The 26725-nt window shown below is 41.2% G+C and overlaps 1 protein-coding gene across 2 annotated transcripts in view; it reads right to left on the reverse strand.

The window, feature by feature from the left end:
* Window positions 1–26725, reverse strand: part of XRCC5 (X-ray repair cross complementing 5) — a 36038-nt gene that overhangs the window by 5369 nt on the left and 3944 nt on the right. The window contains exons 4-18 of one of the 2 annotated variants that reach the window (XM_035128258.2): window positions 26177–26225; window positions 24732–24854; window positions 22302–22490; window positions 20702–20816; window positions 19497–19635; window positions 18567–18679; window positions 16995–17057; window positions 15872–16009; window positions 15239–15329; window positions 14292–14425; window positions 11931–12127; window positions 10069–10162; window positions 8835–8904; window positions 1315–1424; window positions 689–785 (exon numbers count right to left, since the gene is read on the reverse strand). In XM_035128258.2, the coding sequence (XP_034984149.1) occupies window positions 689–785; window positions 1315–1424; window positions 8835–8904; window positions 10069–10162; window positions 11931–12127; window positions 14292–14425; window positions 15239–15329; window positions 15872–16009; window positions 16995–17057; window positions 18567–18679; window positions 19497–19635; window positions 20702–20816; window positions 22302–22490; window positions 24732–24854; window positions 26177–26225 (1722 nt within the window). Of the gene's footprint in view, window positions 1–688; window positions 786–1314; window positions 1425–2291; window positions 6830–8834; window positions 8905–10068; window positions 10163–11930; window positions 12128–14291; window positions 14426–15238; window positions 15330–15871; window positions 16010–16994; window positions 17058–18566; window positions 18680–19496; window positions 19636–20701; window positions 20817–22301; window positions 22491–24731; window positions 24855–26176; window positions 26226–26725 lie in introns of those variants that run through there. The other variant, XM_060278480.1, reaches the window with a different exon arrangement.

A 26725-nucleotide genomic window follows, 5' to 3' on the forward strand; every position in this document is an offset into this window, starting at 1 on the left:
CCCATGAGGCTTGTTTTTATGATTGATTTTATACACTGTATACTTTTGTAATCTTTGTGTGCACCGCTTGGACATTTTTGTGAGTAAATAGCTGAATAAATACATAACTAGAAATAAATGCTAGTGCATGTCTAAACAAAGCTATTAGCCACCATTCTCTGCAGTCCCTGACGTGAACACCTTTTGTACTAGTTCCAATTCATTGCTCCGCTTTCTTTCTCCTTTATGCTTACAGTTAAACCTCATTAACTCAAATGACACTAGTCAGGACTCGCACATGGCACGATGAATTCGTATATATTATTATTTTGTATCCCATTTTATGGCACACAAGGGGAAAAAAATCAAATGCATTCCAGATCTACAAAGTAAGGTAAATAGATACAACTGGACGAAGTGGTAAGTAAAATAATTGGGGGGGGGGACATAACAAAAAAGGAAATAAATGCATTCCAGATCTCTGTCACACACACACCCTACATACTGTACATAAAATAAAATAATAAAATAAAATAAAAACCATGTTTTTAATATAGATTCTCTGCAGAGATGTACTACAGGTCTGCATTCAGTCTACTCATTCTTCTGGAAAGAATTGTGAGCACAATCATGCAATTTCCGATTTGCCTCTAAGCTTCACTCCTCTCCTCCCCCTTGCACCGTTCATTGTAAATAATGTCTGACATACCTTGTATTACAGTCTCCCAGAAATCAGTTAAATTTTTATCTTCCACTCTCTTTTTCAGGGCCTGCAGAAAATCATTAAAGCACTGCACCTCTGACAGCTGAAACAACAAGGATAACAAAGGAATCACAGTGATGAATAAAAGTTAGCATGAAACCCAAGTGACACCATATTCTTAATTCATCATAATACTCTGCCTGAATAAATGGGGGGGGTAACATTTCAAACCACTGCACATTTATCTGGCCTCACTTAGAAGCGAACTTCTAATGCACAGTGAGTCACTAAAGAAATGACATTTCACAAAGCAACACTGTCTTTTTTGTGATTTGCTTTACTCAAGAAGTTATTTGGGAATTGCACAGCTTCCTTTTCATCTAACAGGTCAGAGGTATTGTCTTTCCACATTTGAAAAGCCCCAGTGGAACTTGGTCTAAACTCTGAAGAGGCCAAAAGGCCAATATATAACACCAAGGTGTCTTTTAAGCCTCCAGAATGCCATAGCCATTTTAATTCTGTGCATCCTTTTTGATGTTGTCTCAACTGTTAACAATGCTTATTTTCAGTATGGAGAGCCACGTCATCCCCCTACTCTCTAGCAATGAGTGCAGTTTCCACATGCGCATTACCTTAATAGCTTCCTCTCGGAAAACTTTTATGCAGTCGATGCTCTTCATATAATACAGATGCCCCTTGTTCTCCAGAAACTGGTGGATGTGGTTTATCAGCTGCTGACTAACTAAAAGGCAAGAACCAGAAAATTAGAAAAATGGCCCATAAGGCAGAATCAATGTGTATCTTGTGCAAACTACATATGCATTAAAACTAAGGTTGGAACTTTGACATGGGAAGCAGGGGCTTCAGCAGGTGGCAATAATTTATTTGATTTAGGGCAGGGAATGGCAACCTCTGGCCCGTGGGCCTAATTTGGCCTTGGAGATTGGCCTGCCAGGCTGTTTGGGGGAAATCACATGCCTGCTAGCTAGCACATGCCTAATGTCGTACAAGAAGACAGGTGCAGGAAACTTCAAGCCACAACAAAAACCAAGAAGAATTGGGAACATGCTCTTCAGAGCGCTCCCAACTCTTCCTTTGCATCAGAAAGGCTGCATTTTTTGAATTTGGTGTCTTTTTGTTTACATGCCAATCACTGATCAGTGCTTACAGCAAGCCCCACTGGAATCGCTGCCCAAAGCAAGGCTTCTTGGGCCACCTGACATCATGGCTACGCTGTCCTGTCAAAAATACCCCGTAGGGAGAGAGGGTAGGGAAGCTCGGGATCTTTCCCAATCTGATTTTGGAAGTTCACAATATAGGAACTGTTATTAAATAGGAGCCCATAGAATAAAATCCAGATGTGCAAAGCAGAATAGGCAAACCCAAGTAGCTATAGTTGGAAACAGGATAAAGATTTGAGCCTGTCTATTAACTGGTGCTGTAAAACTAGCAAAAGCTGTGGTAATTAAAATGCTAGCACTCATGCATAGGAGCCATGGGTGCTTCAGCCCCCACAATAAAATATCTGAGGGGGCTGGGGCCCCCACAAAGTCGATGGGCATTCCCAATCAAATGGTGTGTGCGCACTGTGTCATGTGATTGATTATGAGGGGTGGGACTTACCTGGGCCCCCACAATATTTTATTCAAGGTGCCACCCCCGCACTCAAGATAACAGCTTGGCACTCAAGTTGTTTAGTTGTTTCTCTGCTCATTTGAAGAAGGGTGTGTGTGTGTGTGTGTGTGTGTGTGTGTGTGTGTGTGTGTTTTCCACCAACTCCCATCTCCATCTGCAAACCCTAGGCACAATATTCCACACCAAACTATTGTGGGTGAGACATGGGAAAGCCTTGTTCCATAAATGTGAATTCTGTTTCTGTTCATGAAAGAAAATACAGGATCCAAAATACTGATGATAACGTTTTGATTCTCCTTCTTTTACTAGGTTAGTATCTCATGAAAGAAACATCATACGCAAGACAAAACTGGGTCAAAGTGGTGGAGTAGGAATTGAGACAGACCGAGTAGAAAGTAGAAAGACATGGCATAGCCAATCAATGAAGGCAACACCTCCTAGAGGAAATTCTTCCTCTTCACATAGCCAGTAAAGGCTCAGATCAAAAGGGGATACTGATCATTAAGTCCTGACCAATAGTTACTGAGACCTTTATCACATTTTACATGTACATTTATCGGCAATAAAAATGATGCTCATATGAAATACCAGTTAAGTATATTTTGCCCTGTTGCACTTTACACTTCTATAGCCCAAACAGAAACAACAGTATAAATAAGATGAAATAGGAGTGTTGTGAGGTGGTTGAAGAATGGTTTTTTTAAAAAAAACCTGATTTTTAAAATTCTCAGTTTCATTAGATACCCCTTGGGGAGCGGGACAATTTAAAATGCCATTTGGATGCCATGCAAACATTTTAAAGGTCACACTAATAATCTCTTAAAAACTGAAGATGTGAGGCTCTCTGAAAGAGACTGAGTAAAAGCCTATTTCTCATATGCTGAAGAACAAAGGACATACATGTGTGCCTGGAGCTTGATAAATTTATTATCATGCAGAGCAGGGCTTTTTTTCAGCTGGAACTCACCGGAACTCAGTTCTTTGGTGTGATCAAGCAGTGCTCTTCTCATGTTATTATGGAAGTGGTAGACAACAAAACTTTTTTCAAGATCTTAAATCAGGGATGAAGAACTTCCAATCTATGGGCCAATCTTGGCTCACCAGGCTTCACCTCTCACACACACAAAAAAAACCAACCCACTCACCTGCCAATCAGCTAAAGTTACTTGTGATGTGAGCAGATGAGATTTAAGCAGCAGAACTTAACACCCCCACACCCCACACATATTTTGCTTCTGGAGATGTTTTAGCACATGTTTAATTTCTATCTGTAAGGAATACAAGAAGTCTATGTCAGCCTAAGCAATCTACAACTCACCAATGCATTTGAACTGAGTCATTACAACTTCCATTAATGGGATAATAAGATACATAATCACTGAAGGAGTCATTACAACTTATTAATCTCCGAGGACACGAGGTAACTCAAAAGCTTTGCTGCATCCTTGAATGTAAATGAAACTGAAAACATGCTTTCAAGGCCCATTAGCTGACAAGAATGATCATAATACAATATTAGAAAGAATGTGCATTCCTAAAATGTGTCCTTGTATGGATATATGGGCATACATAATTGGACCCCAATGTAGGGAAACCTATCCATAAGCAGAGACAGGTTTCTGCACATGGGATAGAATCTAGTGCCAGCACGGTCTGAGAGGAAGCAGGATCTACAAAGAGCCCCCTAGCTGAGCTGAAGAGATCAGTGTTTCTTTCAAGTCTGAAAGAGCTCACCACACCATTAGCTTTGTGTTCCTATTGAGAATAAGTCTGTGAGGAGGGTTGGGGACAGAAATCTGTGGACAAATGATAATCCACAAGTTATTCCCAAAATTGGAGCTTAAAAAACAAAAAGGGGTTTTGGCATGTGCATGCAAGCCTGTCCACCAATTCTAATGCTGCAGAGATGCTGAGAGGCCACTAAGTAACTCTATATTTCCTTGGGACACAGTTTTTAAATTACCTTCAGCTGGTTAACCATAGCTCACCTAAATGTAAACTGGGTCCATTATCATTCATCTACAAGCTTCAGAACTTAAAAAGAACCCAGATGGATCAGTCCAAAGACCCATCTAGTCCAGCATCCTATTCTCACAGTTGCCAGGCAGATGTCTCCCCAGAAACTGGAATCAGAGGCAATATATAGCCATCACAACCAGTAGCCACTGATCATGATTAGCTATGATCACTGGCAGTCTTATCCTCAGTGAATTTGTCTCATCTGCTATTAAAGCCATCTGAGTGAGTGGTATGTTGGATTATATGAAAAATTGGGTGGTTTTTGCCCCACTGTTCATCGCTTTACACTTGTTTATACTGAACTGCATTTACCATTTTAACGCCCCTTCACCTAGTATAGGGAGAGATCCTTTTCAGCATCTCACAATCCAGTTTTATTATTATTATCTTGTAGTTGTAGTAGTAGTAGTAGTAGTAGTATCAAGGCACATAGCTGGCACTAACTATAGTAGTAGTAATGAAAGCTTGGCTTCAACAAGAAGCTGGAATAAATGTACAAATCAATGGAAACTTTAAATTTCAGCTCCACAAGTGAATTCACTCCCCTTGCCCTCCCCTCTCATGGCTAATGAGTTTCTCATAAAATATTCTAATTTCTTACAAATTGCAACAATAAAAATTAAGCCCTGCTGTTCCCCACACCTCTTAGTTCTGGAGCGCTGCTTCTTCATTGATGTGTTAAATTAAAACCCCAGGCACCAAAAAAGTGTAATAGAAGTCTTCATTGTGAGAAAGGAGCTTCAAATAATTCTCAAGTTTATCCTAGCACGTTGACCTTTTCCCTCCATTAAAATAACAACCTGGTTTCTCTCCTATGACACTAGCAGATATCTGAAAACAGACCTGAGCCCATTTCTGCTTAGTGATAGCACTTTTTTGGTAATAGCTCCCCTGGGACTAAAAATCTGCTTGAATCGTTCAATGAAGCAGTAGAATTCAGTACTAGAAATAAACAAGAAACATAAGGCAGAGCGACTAGCACATCTGAATCTAACACAACATACAAATCCCCATGATCTCATATGACCCAAGAAAAGGGCTGTAAATCTGGGCAAACCATCTGCTCTGCATGTGGAAAGCCCCAGGTTCAATTCTCAAGATCTCCAGGTAGGTCCTGCCTGAAAACATGGAGAGCCACTCCCAACTTGTTATAGGGCAACTGCTTATGTCCCCACACTTGCCAATTCCAACAAAGCGAAAGGGAGGAGGTGGATGGCCCTGTCCAACCACAAGCAAATGTGGGCAGTTACCTGAGCTCTCTGCTCCATCTGCTTTCAAGTATTACAATAACCCACATAGCTGCATGCAATGGCTTTCCCCAGGAGTTTGAGTGAGACTGAAGGGCTGCAGCTTAGTAGTAGAGCATCAGCTTTGCATGCCGAAGGGCCCAGGTTCAGTCACCAGCAACTCCAGGTAAGGGTGGGAGAGACCCTTGTCTGAAATTCTGCAGAGCCATTGCCAGTCAGTGTAGAAAATACCAAGCTAAATGGGCCAATATTCTGATCTGGTATAAGGCAGCTTCCTATGTTCCTATGACTGTAGGAAAGGAGGATTAAAATAAGAAACTGAGTCATTAGTGCCATCGGCCCAGTCCTGTAGAATGCTCTGTCAATACAGATTGTCCTTCTGTTGTAACCTTTCAATGCCTGCTGAAGACTTTTCTACGCCAGCAAGCAGTAGACACAGGCAATTAAGAAAACTTCATTCCATAGCAATTAGTTGATGTTCTTTGATTTTAATTTTCTATGTGGCTTTTTTTGACCCATATGCTTTTTGTTAAGCACTTCATCTTTTATGATACAGCAGTATAGAAATATTTTTATTAACAAATAAATAATTATGTAATCTAGCTAGAAACCCTACTCTCTTTTTTCATTCTCTCCATCACACACACACACACACACACACACACACAGAGAGAGAGAGAGAGAGAGAGAGAGAGAGAGAGAGAGAGAGAGAGAGTCCAAGGCCAAAGGCGTAAAGGAAATTAGAGTATTTCAGGTAATAGTTCATCAAAGTATTCTAATGCATCAAATGAATATCAAATATTTGGGGTCTATATATGCTTTGGGCTTCCCGGGACTTTGCTGAAACAACAGAAGTGGTCAATGCTGTATTTAAAAAAAGGCTGACACTGACTGCAACCAGCACACAAAGTCTGGATGTTGAGAGTCTGCAGGGTCACTGCAACCTTTGTAAAAAGGGTCCTCTGTTCAAGGAAATGGAACTTGTTGGCCAACAGGATCTCCGACCTCAAATGCATGTACTGCCAAATCTTCCAAATCAGATTTGCCATCACTGACAAATCACTCACCCATAGGAAGAAAAAAGAAACTGATGCAGAATAGTCTTGACGGGACTTCGGCTTGAGAAAAAGACTTGGGAGAGAAAGACATCCTCTGGCCTGAATAACAATTAAGTGGGAGATTTGATGTTTCAAGAGAGAGCCTGCCAATTCACTCTCACCCAGAATAACCGGATACACCTTTATACCTGTATAGAAGAGGAAACTATTAAAGGCGCAAGAGATCTGTCCCCCTTTGCACCTGGCCACCTTAGTTTCACACGATTTGGTAAAATGCACCAAATTGTGACCTGCTACTACTTAATAGCAGCAGCACCAACTCATAATTACAAGGTTTGATGTATTAATTTGTCCACCTCAGCGCTATTTCCCTCAAGAATTTTTCCCCTCCCTCAGAAAGCTGAGATTCTGTGCATGAGCAGACTCCTCCCCTTTACTGCACATAACCTTTATTATAATTATGTACAGGACTGTGTGTATGTGCACTCTTTAAATGAAACTGAGTACAGGTTTTCTGGGCGGCATCTATCTCTCTTTTGTGTTTTCATGCTTTGAATAGGCAAAGGACGAAGTAGGCCTACAAGGTATCTCAGTTGCCCTGAACCATGGGGTGTCAGGTGTGGGGCAGGCACACCCATGGGGCCAAACTGAAAAGGAAGAATCACTACGTAGTGGCAGAAAAAGGAACTATAACTCAAGATGTGCCAAATTATATCCAGAAAGGAAAAATCATTCTAAGCGATGGGCAGGTGATTGACAGGTGGGTGGCCCCACCTACCTCTCAAAAGTTGCCTATGGCAGGAGTAGTTTTGGATCTCACCATCTCCATCCCTGACGTAAATAAGATGAAGTTAGAATAAACAGTTTCACCAAAAAATAAAAATAAAAAAATACTTGGGAAGTTAAAATACTGTATTTTCATTACATCCAAAGCTATTTCTCGGGTTTTCTACTTTTAAATTAACACACTCATATGCTGAATGGGAACACTTTAGAATGTCACCAATCTCTTTTCCTTAATGAGTATGTAGACCATATCCCACACAATCTACCCTGTAATTATAAAGCATTCCACAAGCGGAAGGTAAATTGGCACTAAGTGTCCAAGCCATTCAAGCAAAGACATTAGACACTTCAGAAGCAGCTAGTGAGCCGACAGTTTCCCATCTACTGAGCTGATTTTAATAAATGCTTGTTAAAGACACTCCAGTCTTACAGAACTAAAGTTCCTAATGCACTATTTATTTTATTAGCAATGATTTTTAAAGTACATGTGGTCTAAGTCAACAACATTTTGCTAAGTTTACCATTTTCAGAGCAATCCCTCCTCTCCCTCTTATATCTGGGGTGGGGGAGCTTTGATCCCTCCATCCAGCCATGGGCATAGCCAGAATTTTTTTTAGGGATGGACAGGCTTTTTGTCCATCCCTAGCAAAACTGAGAGCAGAACCTCAGTTTGCTATCTTTTTATTTATTTTTATTGACTGGGGGGGCAGCTGCCCCTCCCTGCCCCCCCCGGCTAGGCCCATGCATCCAGCTCTCCCACTGTCTGCCAGAGAGGGTTGGGTGGTACTTGGATATTAAGCCTTCTCACATCTGTCACATGATCACATCAGGCCCAATCACTGTGCCAGCCTGTAGATGGCACTCTGACTGGGTCAAAATCATGTCTGATTGTGTGTGTCCCACACACACACACTCACACATACCTTCCACGGCAAGCAGCCAGGCTGAGGCACTGGCCCCATCAATCCCCACAAACAGGAGTTTGGATTGTGTCCTTAGAAAATTCAAAGTATTGTTGCTGCCATTTGACATAATTAAGGCAGCAACTGTACTGGTGAAGTTCAGGTGAGAAAGCAAACATTATAAATGATGACTAAGAGGAGACTATTACAATTGTACACAAATAAACCTGAGCAATCAAAGTCAAATTCCAGTAATATAAACAATAAATGAAAATGCCACACCTATCCAGTCCTATTCCATATATACCAATATTCCTCCTACTGGGCACAGAAAAATTACTTAAGTATAGAGGATATTCATTTATCACAATTCACGCTGTCTTCATAGAAGTACATAGAATTTGGCTGATTAAGAAAAAATGGGTTGGTGGTTTTTGAGCTCAGAATCCCTGGACCCCAAATGGATTGTCAAAAGCAATTAGAAAACAAACACCTATCCACTTACCATCCTTGAAGTCAACATTTTTCTGCCTCACCAGCACTTTGAAGTTTTCTGCAGGATTAACACTTCCAACCTACAAAATAATCCAGCAAAGGTTACATCTCCAGCCTATGTTCTAGATCAATGGTCTCACTTAGTAAAGGGGAACACCCAATGTTCCTATAAGCTCACTTGCTTTCATTGGTACATATCCATTCAGGGACAGCATGTCCTCAACAATGCCTTAACAGGTATCAAGAACAAAAGCAGATTCGCAAGGAACACCCACCCACTGTGAATGAAGTTTGACTGCAATTAACTTTGTCAAAGAAAAGAAGAACAGCAGGGAGCTTGGCCAGTCCCTCTGCCTGTCATTCCACTCCTACAATATTTCTTTCTTACAACATATGTAACATTTTCTGAATATATACAGTCATACCTTGGATCCCAAACACCACAAACCCGGAAGTGACTGTTCCGGTTTGCAAATGTTCTTTGGAACCCAAACATCCAATGGGGCTTCCGTGGCTTCCGATGGGCTGCAGGAGCTTCCTGCAGCCCATAAGAAGCTGTGCTTTGGTTTCCGAACGTTTTGGAAGTCGAACGGACTTCCAGAACAGATTCCATTCGACTTTCAAGGTACAACTGGGGAGAGAGAGAGACAGACAGACAGACAGACAGACAGACTGCGTTCAGGGGATACGATCTTATGCACTTGGCCATAAGATTCCATGGTCATACTGCTGCCAAACAAATGTGGTTATGATCAAGGTATATGCGAGGACTAGTTAATACACCTGGCTTTCAACCCATGCAACTTCTGTATCTCAGAAGTTCATGTTGGCGTCATCGTGATTATCTAAGCAGCTGCTTCTGCAATCTGAAAATTCGTAGTTCACAAGATACACTGCTCCACCAGTAGACCATTGGTATGTGAAGGGGGCAAAACAGTGACATATAAAATGTGAACTGATCTTGAAACATAACTCACTCATCTAAATTGTGTCTCAGAACTATCGTTGCCAGCATGGCATTCTTGGGGAGTAAAGGGGACATTTCAAGGAGCCTGTGTGTTTCTCCATCATCTTACCCAAATGAAGGCAAGCACACTTCCCCACTTCCCCATCCATCACCACATTGGATAATTATGTGGGGAGAAATTGGCCTATGTGGACACTGGAAATAACCCCATGTCAGGGAGTGACATGCTTACCATGACAGCCAATCTAACTTATTAGCATCTGCCAAAAGTACTTACTATGGTGACATTGCCTTCAGCAAGGTTTGCAATCCTAAAGTCTCCTTCATCATCTTCTGTTTTTGCCTTTTTAGCATTAGGCCCATCTTCATTACTGGAAGCAGACAAGACAAGGTTATCAATCTGAAGAAACTATTTCAGGAATAAACTAACAGGGCAATTTATATCTTAAACACATATATATTGTGAAAATAGTTTCAAGAGCAACACTTCTAGTTCTGCAGATGTATTTAGGGCTTCTAACAAATTACACCTGTTTCAGTCAAAAGGGAATCGGAAAATAAGGAATCAAATTTTACCCCAGAATAATGGGGTAGCAAACAGGAGAAGGCTATTGCTTTTCCTAGGTCCCTGTGGGGGGGGGGGGAGGTATTATCCCTATAGTTTGCCAATATGGCAACTTGGGCTTTCATCTATCTGCGCTAACACTTTCATGATATTATGCATTCACATCAGATTTCTTTTTCATGATTAAACTGGCATGAAAGTTAATGGAAATTTAATGTTTAAGAAGGAAATCTATTTACCCTTCCAATGTAATTTTCTAGTTCATGTCGTGAAATGGATAACTATTAAGTATCTGTGTACACTGAAGACCTGTATGTCATTAAACCCATCTCCTTGATCAACACGCAAAAAAGCTAGATCAACTTGCAGCTGTCAGTATTTACACGACAAACCCCAATTAAAAATATGCAAGACCTCTCTCTCTCTCTCACTGGATAGCCTTAGACTTCAATCAAAATTGCTTTCGAAAGCCAAATATCTAATTTTTAACAAGTAGTTTTAAACTCATGTAAATCAAACCCACATTTAGCGTACTGCATGAAGTATGAAGACTCCAACAGGAATTGAGATTGTGACCTGATTCACATGTTACTGCAGCAGCTTGGAGGCTGCTTATCTGTGGTCTGAACCCACTATTTTTTGGTTTAGGGTATCAAGAAGGAAGATCCACGTGAGATGAACTGTAGAGTTACTTCTATGTCAGTGTCTTTTCCCCTTTTCGTGTGAAAAGAAACTACACTGTCTATCTGGCACATACAGATTCTCCATCCAGACACCTAATTTAGCAGGCTAGGCCAGCAAGATTTGTTTTATTCTTTCCAATGTAGTCTTATTTAAATTTGCGGCATCCCCACAACTTAGAATGGGAAACCCTGGTTAAAATAGCATCCTTATGAAAAAACAGCGTAAAACTTGGCACGGTTAAAACAGTTCACCCTTGACACACATCTAAGGACAGTCTAACCTGAAATATTGGCATTTTTATTTATTTTATGACATTTATATACCACCATTTTCCTCCAAGGAGCTCAAGGTGGTATACCTTGACTATCAGATGGTGACTGGCTCAGGGTCACCCAGTGAGCTTCATGGCTGAGTGGGGATTCAAACCCTGGTCTCCACGTCAAACACTAACCGTTACCCCACACTGGCTCCTACACTCTCACACATTTGGCATCATTCTGGAGAAATAAAGTTCCACAATTGCGGAACGGATACTGAAAGCCCTCTTCTATGGGTCCTTGATAGCTAAAATTAAAAGCAGATAGTCTACTCAAGAGCAGAGCATGCTTTTGGTCTACCTCACCTATCATAAAAGCCACAGAGAAGGTGGCATTCTCTTGAGCTATGCTGGAGAAAACCATTAAGAACAGCAACACATGCCTCCCTACCGTATGCAAAGAGGCATCTTTGTCCTTGAGATTATGAGGGCACAAAAGACAGAAACTAAGTCTACATCGTCTACATCCAACCAAAAAAACCTGCATCTCTTTACACACAAAGGTAATGAAATCTAGAGGAAACTGAATACTATTACAATTAGGGAACAAACAATTTGCACAAGGCCAACTTACTTATCTTTGAAGATATGCTGAGCTGTCTTCTGCTCTTTAATTTTATCTGCTTCCTTCAAGGGAAAAAGCAATTTTAATTTCTCAAGGGGAGCCTGGCATTTCTCAGTCACTTCTTGTGGTGTCCCCAACATGTCTGAGAGGTGTTTTTCAATAGGAGGCAAAGGTACATCAGGATAGAAAGCCTTATGCTGTAGGCACTGATGGGAAAGCAAAAGAGGACAAGTGATTCTGTTTGTCTGTCTGTTTCTCTTTCTCTTTCTTTCTCTCTCTCTCTCACACACACACGCACACACACACACACACACACACACACACACACACACAAATATACATACATATAACACAGTATATGAGAGCTGGACCATAAAGAAGGCTGATCGCCGAAGAATTGATGCTTTTGAATTATGGTGCTGGGGAGACTCTTGAGAGTCCCATGGACTGCAAGAAGATCAAACCTGTTCATTCTTAAGGAAATCAGCCCTGAGTGCTCACTGGAAGGACAGATCGTGAAGCTGAGGCTCCAATACTTTGGCCACTTCCTGAGAAGTTAGGATTCCCTGGAAAAGACCCTGCTGTTGGGAAAGATTGAGGGCACAAGGAGAAGGGGATGACAGAGGACGAGATGGTTGGACAGTGTTCTCGAAGCTACCAACATGAGTTTGACCAAACTGCGGGAGGCAGTGGAAGACAGGAGTGCCTGGCGTGCTCTGGTCCATGGGGTCACGAAGAGTTGGACACGACTAAACAACTAAACAACAACAACAACAACCACAAACACAGTACATGGGGTTCACTTTGGTTTCTAATATGCAATATGCTTTTCATGAATGTAACATGGGATTTGTTGCAGAGCAAAGTTCAAATATTCCATGGCATGAAATTTTATTGATTTAAACCCATTTTGATAAATATTGAAATAATAACAAAAACAAGGCAATTTACAATAAAGATAAAAACAATTCAATAAAAACATATTCCACCACAAATACTATAGTCAGGAACTGTTAGAACTGGCATCACAGGCCAAATAGATTTTTAAAAAAACAACCAATGGAAGCACAATTACAGTCTATATTTCAGAGGGACTATCATCCCACAAAACGGGTATCATTGCAGAGAAGGCCCTGTTCCAAGTTGCCACAAGATGAACTTCTGCAGCCCCCAGCACAACTAACAGGATTTGTTCTCAAGATTTAATGAATGGGCAGGTCTATGTTGGGAGAAACATTCTTTCAGTGACATTCAGTGAAAGATGGCATTCTGGAATCATATGAGATTACAAGTAATAATCTGAAGTGAAAGTGTTCATATAGCACGAGCATACATAATGTAAGCATAATGAAATTTGGTGTTTAATAGAATAGTTTATTACTGAATTTTATGGCTTTCTGATAGTTGTAAGCCACCTTTCTGTTAGTTGTAAGGACCCTGTCCTGAAGCAGATTTGTTCGATTTACATGAAACTGATTTAAAATCAGCAAGAAAAAGGCCAATTTACATCAGTTGTTCCATTGATAGGTCCTTATTTCCCTTATAATTTCCCCAATTTTAGATCAAAATATACTGATTTTTTTTAACTAATTCATTTTTATTCAGCAACGGAAAGGCAGCCTAAAAATATTCAAAATAAAAGCAAGCAAGCAAACACTGAAGCCCTCCTGTGTGCTACATGCTATTTTTGTTAAAAGCATACAGAGATCCGTGTGGCTGGCAGAACTTTAGGATTTGTAAATATTGCTATGGTAGAATTGAACCTGTATTTCCTATTTCATCAATTTAAGCCACCCAGCGCTGGATGTTAAAGCTTCTTTAACTCAGGCCTGCCTGTCAAAATACCCAGCTTCTCTGTAGGAGTTTCTCAGATATAGTCCAACACTTTCAGCAGTGAAACACTGAATTATTTTATGCTGCCCACACATTTTCCTGTGAGACTCCAGTAAATAAATGATGAGGGGCCATGTATAGGTTATTCTGCTCTGAACCAGGTGGAGGAAGCACTTGTGGGGGAAATGCTACATAATTTAAGCAGGCTGCTACATCAGTGGCTTCGCAATAGCACAAAACCACTTGAATACAGCACACTGTCCCCAGTCTACATAATTTGTAAACACCCCAAAGACCCTAGTGGGACTGACTGAAAGCATCTTGCTCTATTTCCTACAAGGCAAGTAAGGATACAGAAATGTTCACTGTGATAACCAACGGCAAGGGGCGAGGTAGTTGTTCTCACATGCACAGGCCTAACTTTATCACATTACATTTGTGACAAAGTTGTTTTTGCTACAGCTTAAAACAGAGAAGGAAAATAGAGGAAAAAATAGGGAATGTTTTAAGGTAACAGTGATATGGTCATCCTCTTACCTGGTACAATCTTTGAAATTGAGGGTTGGGGAATTTGCTGGTTTTAAATATATCCTGGCTGGTCCCTTCACTCTCATCTTCATAAACCAAACTCATGGAGTCAATCAGAGAGTCAACTGCACACAACTGATCCTCTGTGCCATCAGATATAGACAAAGGAATATTCAATACATCCAGGAGATAAAGATACGGTAGCCATGCTCACTTTTCCCACTACCCCCTGCCCTCACAGTCTCAAATGAGAAAAGTGCTCATAACACTAGGCTGCATTTACTTTCTCCCACTGAAATCAATGGAAGCCGTTTCACTTCTGAGGGAAAATGTAAACAGTTGCGATCAGGACAGTTGCACAGCTGAGGTAGGAACTTTCCTCTACAACTTCACTACTGGTAACCCCAACATCTGTATCCTCACTTGCCTTTCAAGTGCCCACATGAAATATTTCTGCAGATGCAGTCCCTTTCATTTTCTCCCACTGACTTCTAAGGGAAAATAAGCACCTCACAGATTGGAGACAAGGGAGCTCCCTATGTGATGTTAAGTGATCAACAATTGGGTGTGGTTTCCCAAAATGGCCTGGCAGGCCAAATCCAGAGGCCATTTGAGCCTAATTGGGCAGTACCAGGTACCTGAATGGGTGGAATGGCTAATATCTCAGAAGTTGGAATCAGGATTCAATATGACCATAACAGATTGGAGAACTGTGCCAAAACTAACAAAATGAATTTCAACAGGGACAAAAGTAAAGTTCTACATGGAGGAAGGAATAAACAGGTGCACAAGTATAGGATGGGGAAAACTTAGCCTGACAGCATGAAATGTCCTGCATATTGCAACCGTACAGACATGCACCTGGGAATAAGGAGCACTAAACTCAGAAAGAGGCTTATTTCTGAGTAGGCATATGTAGGATTGCTCTGTTAATGATGCCAAAGTTCAAAGCTCACCTGTTGGTGTAAACTTTTTATTGTTTTTTAAGGAGGAAAACATGTATTGCCTCAAATCTTCCATATACGGTAGCTGTACATAGGCCAAACACTGTAAGGAGAGAGGGGGAATGTCAAAGGGGGGAAAAAACATTTTCATTTCAGTTGAGTTATCGTAGTATCTAACACATAGTGCAAAACACATTCTAGACTAGCACACATTCAACAGAAATGTTCATGAAATTATTAAAATAAAATTCAACAAAGCTGCCCTCAGCATTTCTTGGAGAATGGCTTGACGTGTCCTTATCTTTTTCTACCTACTAATTAAAATATAGTTCCTATGACAGAGCAGTTTCCAAATTTGGGACTCTGATTGGTTTCTTATAGTGCTCTGTCAAGCTTGTTTCTTTTAAGATTCCAAACCACGGCCATCACCAAAAAGTTCTGCACTTCCCATTTACAGAGCTTCACTGGGCATCCTTTATCCACACACTCCGCCGGCTCACACCACCTCAAACAATGCCCTTTCTTCTTGTGCTTATTTTTGCCAGTCAAAAGAACATGAAAGCTAGTGTCCGCCCCCACTTTAGTCAGTGCTTAACCAAAGCAATGCTTATTAAGCACTGTGTTCCATATGCACATTCACTATACCTCATATTCATTCTTAATTAATGGAAAGGCTACTCCAACTTGCGGGTGCGATCTTCTGTCATAGACATAACGCACTATGGCCACCATATCCAACTCATCCAAAGCATGAATGAGGGCAGAAAGAGCCACGGCTGCAGCCTGTCAAAGGAGAGATGCAATTATATGCAAGTACGATGAAAGCCTGGGAACCGCAGCAGTCATGGAAAATCAAAGAGGTAGGTTTTGAGCCAGCAGTCTGACTGAAATGTCACCTTTTCTACCTCTTCAAAAGCAGTGACAGTGCACAACATCAAGAGACATACTGAAGTAGGGCACCCTCATATATACTGCACCACCGTGTCAAAATTAAATGTGTCTATATTTAAAGTTGCAGATTTAAAAACAAACCCTCGTGTGATATTACTTCTCTTAAGTTCCTATTTCTCTTTCTATTAAAGGTGGAAGAGATTCCATTTTAAAGTTTGATGAGAACAGGCTCTACGTTCAAAAGGGATGCAATATAAGTTAAGTCAGTAACCTTCCCGATACTACTGAAGGAGCTTGGAGAAAGTGGCTCTAGAAGAGCTGTACATTTTCTATTTCCAGGGCCTCAAAACTGCCCTGCAGGTGCCATGACATCCTAGTTCGGTCCTTGGACAAAAACTCTGTTACCCTTCAATTTTTTGTGGCAGAGAAGAGGAGGATGAGCTGAGACCCTGATTCCATTTTTCCTCAATGCTTCTACAATCTAGCTATGCTGCACAGTCATGCTAGAACTAGTGGAAGAAAAAAAAAATGGGGGCAAACAACTAGATAGCAACTGCACCATACCTACTAAGAAATCAATGGAAGATCTCATCTGTATCAAGAAGATCAAAGCCCAAAAGGAGCATCCAAGCCATATATCCCAGTGCTAGTTCTTGTGACATTCTAGCTGCATTCTCCTTGCAGATTTTTGTGTTTGTTTTCTTAAAACAGTAACACTTAAGGAAAATAACTTGTCTGTTTTTGTAGTTTCCCGATACACCCGCTCTCAACATGTTTCACGTTATAAATAAATAAATAAATAAATAGAAAAATGCAGCTTTTGATTCAAGGACAGACAGTCAGAGATTTAAAGATACAGCAGGTTGGTAAAGCTCACCTCATCATCCTTTGCCGGGAAGACTTTTAGAACCTGATTTCCCATGTAGCGATGTCTCTGGACCTATGAATGAATGTTTCCAAAAGTTAGCTAGCTTTGACCTGGTCCAAATGCCATTTTGAACTCTTAAAAGTCACTGTCTAAAAGACATGCAAATTCAATTCCACAGCTAAATATAGTGTTGCAGTTATATTCCAGCAGACTTTTAAAAATAGTTGCTAAAGCTTCTGCACTAGGTATCACTTTGAGCTACCTTCAAGCACACTCATCACTCTGCTCCCCACCTCATACACTCGGTAATTCAAGTTCATCTGTCAGCCTTCTTTCTTCACCCCTGTTGCTCCCATCATGCCTTCCACTACAGATGGGGGGAAATGCAATACAATGTGCCCAGTTTCCAAAATCTTCCAAGTTACTTCTCAGTGTTAGTGACTTCTACTTTGAGGGAAGAAGGCAGGCTTGTAAGATAATTTTTGTCTCATCTCGTTCTCCATTCTGAAGCACACCAAGGACCTATCTGCACCACACTTTAAACATTAAAAGTCTTCCCTCAAAGAAATATTTCCTAACAATGGTGCTGAGAGTTGTTAGGAGATTCCTATTTCTCTCACAGAGCTACAATTCCCAGGAAAGAGGGGTGGATTGCTTAACCACTCCAGGAACTGTTGCTCTGTGGGTCTCTTAACAACTTTCAGCACCCTTAACAAATGAGCCCTAAGGATCATAAATGTCTGACGTGGCATGGTACTGCTTTAAATGTATAGTACATATAAGGCCTTAGTGAATGGGATGTAGCTCCAAGTATGCATCATAAGACTACAGCCTTAATTCAACTGGCTATACAAAATTTGATACCTCCTGTTGTAGTCATCGTTTTGTGATGTTCAAGTCACCAGTTCAGATTGTCCTCCGTGGCCAGATCAGGTATGCCCGCAGCCTCGGAATATGTGCAAAATAGTACTCAGGACTGTGTGTGCAATGCAAAAAGAAGCAGCCCAAATTTAATTCATTCACCCAAATTTTCCAACAAGATAGGGTGAATTCCACAACCTCGGGGAATTGTGAAAATTAAACAGGCCATCATGGTTTCTTATTTTGCACAATTCATTCTGCACCTTTTAAACAACACGTTCCTTTTCTATTTGTCATGGGGAGGAGCAAAAAGCCACAGAGGCACTGAAGCTCCATCCCTTGACCGCTGGTATTCTTATTCAGCAATTCCTCTGGATTCTAAAATTTCACAATGCAGTTTCAATCATCTTCACAGCACACACACAACCCCGATTGTGACAAAATAAAAAGAATGCTTCTCTCCCCACCACTCACACTCAGGCATAAGAAATAAGGGAAGTGATCTCTCTCACACACACCAATATCTACTTAAAGTGAGCTGTGATGGCTGTGTTAAAAACCAGGAGCTGATGCTCATAGCAGCTGCCCTTGCCACAATAAGTAGCCAGCTCATTTGCAACTCATTTGCACAACCTCTTTTGCCTAGGATAAATTTTCAAGTTATGTAAAAAGCCCTACAGCAGTTGAACAATAAGCACTTCTCCAAGTTTACATCCATACCTGAGATGATCTTGTGAACCCCAAGACAGCAAAACATTTCCCATCCGTCTTGTATTTCATCTGTTCCTCGTCTACCTTAGAGAAAGGAACTATATCGCTCCCATAGCGGAATCCTGCAGAGTGAGAGAATCAGTTCCTATGTTATTAAAGGAGGGTGACTCTCACATGGGAGCCTAAATGCAGAGCGGAAGAGGACCAGAGAGCCTTGCTGGTAAATATGAGTGTGTGGGGTGGAACTGGAGAGGACCCTCCCATCTCACAAACCACCAGCAGCCAAGGGCCATATAGAGACACTGCCTGGAACCCCTGAAAGTCGAACACAGGCACAGTTGGAAGGTAAACCTGCTGCATGATTCCCTTCAGCCTATGGACAGAAGCAGAGATGGAGCTAGACATGGAAGGAAGGTTAGCTATGTGGTGTGTCTCCTCCTACCTCAAGTTTTTCCTTCAAGAGTGCATTCAAAGTGTGCATGTGTGTGTGTCACTCCTGTTGTCACACATACTCCATACTCAACATACAGATCAACCAAGCATCTTTTAAACTGCAATCAGGGCTGTCCTATTGCAGCTCAAGGGCTGGTGGGGGTGGCTAAGGACGACATGCTTCCTCTAAAGAGATCTCCCAATGTGGTATCAGATAATTGTATGAAGCTTGTATCTCTTGATACCCTAGAAATTCTTTTGTGTATTTAGCAAAACATGCATGCCCCAAATCTATATTCAGTGCTCTCCTGTCTGGAATGGATATAAAATTTAATTCCTCTGTTACCAATGTTACTTTCACTTATTCTACCTTCATCTCCATGCTTCTGCCGATAAACCAAAGCCAGAGCTTGCTCACTAAATGCAATTCACTAATGACTCTTAACTCTTTTTTTGCAAGCAAATACTTCCCCAGGAAAATCTTGGTGCTCAAAGCAGAAGTCATACCTTGAATAACATCCTCCTTCTGAACTTCCGTTTCATCATCGTCATTCAAGCAGTAAACTGTTTCTTTCTGCACATCTTCTCTTCTTAGTGTCTTGGCATCTACAACCATCCAAGTTTTTTTCACTTTTTCCTCGGTGAACTTGACATCGAAATTAAAAAGATAAGTTATTTCATGTTAACAGGCAGAACAATCCTAAATACGGGAAGCCAAAAGAACTTGTGCCATCTTGAATTAAACTGGAGTAAATTACCCCTAGTCTGAACTACTGACAGCTAAATTGGCCTAAGCCTGTCAGAGGAAAACAAGCCTTTAAAATAAGAGTGAGACTGACACCACCCTTTTTCCCATCTTGAGTTCCACTGGGTTGCCAGGTCTTATGACTGAGCTGAACAGAGCTAGGATTCAGCATACACCACCAAACATCAGCAACACCCATTTTTCAGGGTTTTTGCCAGCATAAGATCCCTGGCTAAGCTAGGACATACGACTTACACCAGCATAGCCGAGCTGTGCTGGGAATCCGCTGACTAAGCTAGAGACCCACTGGATCCTAATTTGCTCATCCCAGCAATCTTGGGTTTGGATTGCTCCCTTGTGGATTAGATATCCACTGCAACAATTCAAATGCCCCCTTTCCTTTCCCAGGCATAAGACAGCAGCCAACTTGCACTGCACTAGTAAAAATAGAAATTTATTTTACTGATCATCAATGATATGCCAACACTGAGTTAGAAAACACTGAAAAAATGCCTGAAATTTCAGGTGCACATAATCATGGACTGACAGTCTACAATGAACTAATTTCTAGTGACTGCAGGAGACAAACTGCAGATCTAAAAAGTTACAGTGGTCCTATATACAAGAACACTTTACCGGAAAATGTGAGAAGTTCCCCAAGAGAAATATGGAAGGAGTTCATTGCTATGCAGTTTCTCCAACTGCTACCACTTGCATTTTCCATGGGAATAGGAGTTTCAGAAACCAGACAGTGAGCTTTATGAAAAACGACCACATTCTATCTCTCTATGCTGTCAGATTAAATAATTTAATAGGCAGCTATACTAATCAGTTACTGCGGTTGAATCTGAATTTACAACTAATTAATCCCTGCTGTGTTTCCTCCCTTCTATTAGCACCAGTGTTGGCATGTGTTCAATTATGCTAATATCGTGCTAAAATTTAAAAAGTGGTCATTGTAACTTACTGCTTTGTAGGCCACAATCCTTATAGACAATTGAGAACCAATTGTGAGCTGGCAAGGCCAAGCCATAGGTTTCCGTTCAACCTTCTTAAACACTGAAAGGCGCTCCAGACTCTCTCTAAATGACAAAACACAGGGAAAAGTGATACCGGTATGGTGAATCCCATAAAGCATTTTACTAATTGCCCACAGGAAAAGAATAGGTTAGTTTTAACAAAATTGTGGTCTTGAAAATGTTTTGGTTCTAGATAAGTTATCTGTGATTTTTCACATCTTCACATCATAGTAATGTATGTGTTCGATGTGCTAACTCATACATGTTTATCACAGACAGATCTTCAATTTCACCTTACATCATCTCAAGACAGGGTGATTTTCAACAGAGACTATTCCCACATCCAGAAATGTGCATGAATCCAGTTACATGTGACATTAAGCTTGATGACACTGTGGTATTTATTTTCCAGGCATTTTAAAAGTTCTGCTGAATTCTTGAATCACTTGACGCTCACTCACTTCTTGTACCAGTATAGTTAGGATGGAATGTGGCAACAGCACTAGTCCAATATCACAAAACATGTCATTGTGTTACTACCTCAGCAATGTTATATCAGCAACAGAGACGGATATTTCAATGCTCATCCCAGCCATGAAACACACATATCTGAGAGCCGCAGCCAGATAAAAGCACATGGATGCAGGAGCAAGGAGTGCAATGCATGCTATTTTTCACCCAGGTAAAATCTGTTAGGATGCATAGCAGAGCCCTCTGTTATGGCACCCACAATATGGAACTTGTTAATAAGAAAACATGCCTGGCTGACTACCTCCTTAGAAGTACTGTACTACCAGAAGATGTTTTCCTTTAGAAAAGCCTTTGTCAGCACTTCACAGAACCAATAATGTCACTGGACTACGGGGCAGATCAGCTTATAGAGCCACAGCAATGAACAATAAACTTTCACAGCTGATGTTTTTTTTCCTGATTGCTGGTTTAACACTTATTTTATATCATTTGGCTGGTGTTTATTCCCATTGTGAACTGCTTGCCATGAAACTTCCCAACAATAAAAAATCAACAAAAGTAAATATTTTTAAAATGTCAAATCCAATGCAGATATGGGTTTGGATACTAATGTTTGTTGTAATTACACATTGGGGAGGAAAGCGGCGAGGAGAGCTTGTCATTTTTAGCATTATTTTTCCCATGCTATTTTTGTTTGTTGCTGCTTGCTGGTTTTGCTTTGAGGTGCTTACACACGTTTTTAGATTTTAAGCTATCTTTATTTTACTGTGCAGGTGTCTGCAAGCAAAGAGGTGCCTCCAATATTATCAGTAAATAATGAGCACAGCTCTCCTGTCCACTGCTATTCCCGGTGCTCTTAAGGCCCAGGTTTGCTGCTGAGCATCTAGCTTGGGCCTTACGAACCTAAAACATTACACTGAAGCCAAGTTCCACCATAATGAAGTAAAGGAACACTGCGGTGTCAGAAGGAGAAAAAGACCAATTTATGCAAACAAAACCTCTGTGGGCATGAAACTGGGAGGGAAATAAATACAAGCAAAGTTTCCAATAAAGGAAGCAGGAGCAATTCAAGGTTACCTGAAAGTGTAAATGTCCTCCAGGCCTTCTTCTTTGGCTAAGGAAAGCATAAGATTTCTCACCACCTGTATGCCTTCCTTCTGCTGCCCAGATAGCCCCTTCCTTGGAAAAGGGTTTTGGTCCCTACTGGAATGCACACCATTCCCCGCGTCCCCGCTTCCGTCTTCGTCATTTGCTGGAAATGGCAAGCTAAGAATACAATAAAGAACAATTTCCATTCACATCCCTCATTCACCAGAATGACTACAAATCAATTCAATGACTTTTATTTTATTTTTTCCTGAAAGGAAAGAAATGTGAATTGACGCGTTGCATCCTCCCTTTATTCTGGTGCACATTCAATTCGTCATTCTGAAACCTTAGCAAGCCAGCCCACACTGATGCTCATTTATTGCCACACTATTAGTCACTTGTGACATGACTAGCTCTGCATAGGATCTTTAAAAGCTCCAACTTGGAGTATTCATAAATAAAGTTGACGTATTTTCCTCTGCGGAAAGAAATTGGATTAAGAATTTTGCATAATACATCTGCATGAAATTATCTTTTGATGTAATTTATATGTCAACAACAGTCAAACCTCATGTTACGTCCGCTGCGGGTTACGTCTTTTCAGGTTACGGACACGCCGAACCCGGAAGTCCCGGTATGGGTTACTTCCAGGTTTGGAGCATGTGCATGTGCAGAAGCACTAAATCGCACTTTGCGCATGTGCAGAAGTGCCAAATTGCATCACACGTGCACAGACGCAGTGCTTCAGGATGCAGCCTTTTCATGTTGCAAACGGGCCTCCAGAACGGATCCTGTTCGCAACCAAAGGTACCACTGTATACATGTTGTTAAATGTATCATTTTTTTTCTTAAAATTGCAGCTGTGGAGTGTGGGGGGAGGTCAAATCAGAATTGGAGCAGTGGCAAGTGGGAAATGGTGATTTAACCCTTTCCCCACACATGGAAACCACCCTTCCCCAAGCAGCTGATTACCCCAAGAGGAAAAAGGCCATTGGGGCAAACAGCAGTTTCTTTCCAGAAGTGGCAAAAGGGAAAGGAATATATATTTGGGGGGGGGGCACTTTTCACAAAGACTGTGATGTGGTGTGAAAAGGTTAACCCAAGCACCCCCAAACTGTGGCCCTCCAGATGTTTTGGCCTACAACTCCCATGATCCCTAGCTAACAGGACCAGTGGTGAGGGATGATGGGAATTGTAGTCCAAAACATCTGAAGGGCCAAAGTTTGGGGGTGCCTGGGTTAACCCCTCCTCCCTGTATGTCTTGGGGCAGAATTCACCCCTTCCTAGTATGGCCATTAAGAAAAAGGAAGGAAGACGGAAGCTAAGATATGCAGTTCACATGACATGTGTTTGGCTTACAATAAAAGGACCTAAAGAATGGAAGCACCCATTGGAAAAGCCAAGTTTCCTTGCCCCATGCATTTCAAGTCACTTAATTCACTGAATGACCACAATGGTCTGTGCTTGCCTGCTTCCTTTGGGACTTCTGTCCTTCAGATTTCATCCACTGCATCTTGCCAATTTTTGCATTTTGCGATGTGAGCTGAGTGAAAGAAGTTTTCTTTCTTGTCTGCTATTGAGCATGAAAATCTATATATTAACCTGGGAGTAAGCTTCACTGTAATCAATGAGCTTACTTCTGATCAGACAGAACAATCCTATCTATATAATTGATCGTAGCATAGCAAAGGTGGAGGACCGGGGGGGGAGAGATAAAACTGCATACTATTTTAGCCACCTTTGTCTATTTTGCAGCATTAAAGGTAAAGGTAAAGGGACCCCTGACCATTAGGTCCAGTCGTGACCGACTCTAGGGTTGCGCGCTCATCTCACATTATTGGCCGAGGGAGCCGGCGTATAGCTTCCAGGTCATGTGGCCAGCATGACAAAGCCGCTTCTGGCGAACCAGAGCAGCACACGGAAACGCCGTTTACCTTCCCGCTGTAGCGGTTCCTATTTATCTACTTGTCTAAATATCATTCTTCCCACTGGCATATGACAGTTAAGATAATTTCTTCTTAATATTGCTTCTTGAAAGAGCCAAATCACAACCTAGTCTTTTTCTGAATACATTAACAGGGCAATCCTAACCATATCTGCTCAGAAGGAAGCCCCACTGGGTTCAAGGGGCCTCATTTCCAACAGTTGGTTGGTTGCTTGCTTGCATTCAGACCTACAATTGCTAAAAAATATGGGTATCCCTGCACAGAAACAGAAAAAAGCCTCCGAAATATAGCAATGGATGAGTACAATTGAGGCCCGTGAGAATTTCAGCTATTCTCCAGAGGTCTAGAACTGCTGAACCACAGGCAAGATCCAGCCTTTCTGAGAACAGGGGATACATTGGAGTTAGAGAAGTGACATTCCCTTTCTTAGAGCAGCATTGAAATAATATTTCATAGTTCTCTCCTCACTCACAAAAACTGAAGCGAAATACCAGTATTCTTCATGTTAGCAATGATAACATCCAGTTGATCCTCACTGAAGGGACTACTGAGGTCTGTAAAAACTTCAATGTGTCGTTTGTCATATTTTTTCCCACTAAAAGAGAAGGCAAAAATAAAAGAGTTTCAAAAGCCCAGGTGTTTCGACAGCTGCAATATTCTGACTGCTTCTTTACAAAGAGCCATTTATACTTCTAGTAAGGCCACATATGATTAATATGAATCCACAGCATGTCATGTATTTGCTGTGTTTGGCCATCACAATATAGCATATTTTAGAGGGATGTGATTAGACCTAGGAAACTCCTAGGTAAGCTGACATGTTTAAACAAGCCATAATTAACCTTAACCAAAGTATAAGGTTCTAATGAAATGCTAAACTTTATTATTCTTGCTATCCACCTTGAACTGTCAGGAAAGGCAGGATATAAAATTGTTAGATCAATACAAATAAATAAATAAATAGCACTGTCATTTTAATTATTTCTCCCCCTTTATTACTCATTGGGGGAAGCATCTGCTCTTACAATATACTGAGTGAAATTAACCAAGTGCTATATTTCACTTGGTATCAGTCATAGAAAGTACTCCAGTATCAGGTGAGCTCTGATTTTCCAACACTTAAGTCAATGAAAACTTTTACATTAGCGTAGACCTGATTCTTAGCACTGTGCTGCTGAACAAGTGCCCTATTAACTTGAAAGCAAACTTCAAAAATGGGCTATGAAAGACTTAAGTGGCTAAACTTCAGCAGTGAAAACAAATGAACAAACAGAGCAGAGCGGTGAGGGAAACCCAATACAGTCGTACCTCGGTTTACGAACCGCTCGGGTTGCGAACAGTTCGAGTTATGAACTCTGCAAACCAGGAAGTGTTTTCGGCGCGCGCGTGTCCCGTGCATGTGCAGAAGCGGCGCATGCGCAAAGCGCGAAAATCGCAAAAACCGCGCTTTGCGCGTGCGCAGAAGCGCACACTCGGTTTGCGACCTTTTCGGGTTACGAACTGCGACCCGGAACGGATCGCGTTCGTAACCCGAGGTACTACTGTACTTTTCTTTTTCAGCTTTTTATATATATTAAGAGTAAATGTCATTTTGTTCTTCAACTTCCAGTTCTTTATTTCAGTGTGAATTTGGGTCCACAAAAGCTGGTTGAGAGGTACTAACACTTCCTTTACAAAATTAAACTAAAAATGTCCTGAAGGCTATGCCAAAATAGCCCTATTTACTAAGCTGTCTAATAATACACACAGGAGATTTTTATCTCTCTTGTGGTAATCAGTCAGAATCCTTCAGTATTTATTATCTCAAAAGCACTCCTTCCATAGTAAGATAATGTCCCAACACTAAAATGGAGTCAGATCCATTTTCAAAACTGAGTTTCAGAATCCTTAAGGGCAGTTGTGGGCCGATATACTTACATTGTTTCCTTTTGGAGCAAGTCCATGCAAACAACAAGAGCATCAAGAACTAAGCACATTAAGAAAAGACACTTTAATTTTTAAAAAACACACAATTTGATACATGCTGGCCAGGATACAGTCATTACTGCACAGCCCTAATCACAGTAATATTTCACATTCAACGCACCTGAAGTGTTCAAAGCATTTAACACATCTCAATAACAGCCCTGTAGGGCAGTGTTTCCCAACCTTTTCCCAACCGTGAGCCCTTCTGACCTAGTTTCCTTTCTGTGGTGCCCCCTCCCCCATGGGCGTAGCCAGGGTGCAGGGGGGCAGCTGCCCCCCAATAAGTACAAATCAATATAAATCTGAGGTTCTGCCCCCCCCCCAACAAAAACCCTGGCTACACCCATGCCCATGTTCTATGTAAATAGAACCTGTTTTATTTATAATTTTTATAATACAGTCCAAAAGGCGCACAGGGAGTTCTGTATATATGGGAGAATTTTTAAAAGCAAGAGGTCTTCACTGACCTGGTGCAAAAAGATCTTGTCATCCAGAGGAGCC

Source organism: Zootoca vivipara, chromosome 1 (assembly GCF_963506605.1).
Source record: "Zootoca vivipara chromosome 1, rZooViv1.1, whole genome shotgun sequence".
NCBI classification, from domain to species: domain Eukaryota; kingdom Metazoa; phylum Chordata; class Lepidosauria; order Squamata; family Lacertidae; genus Zootoca; species Zootoca vivipara.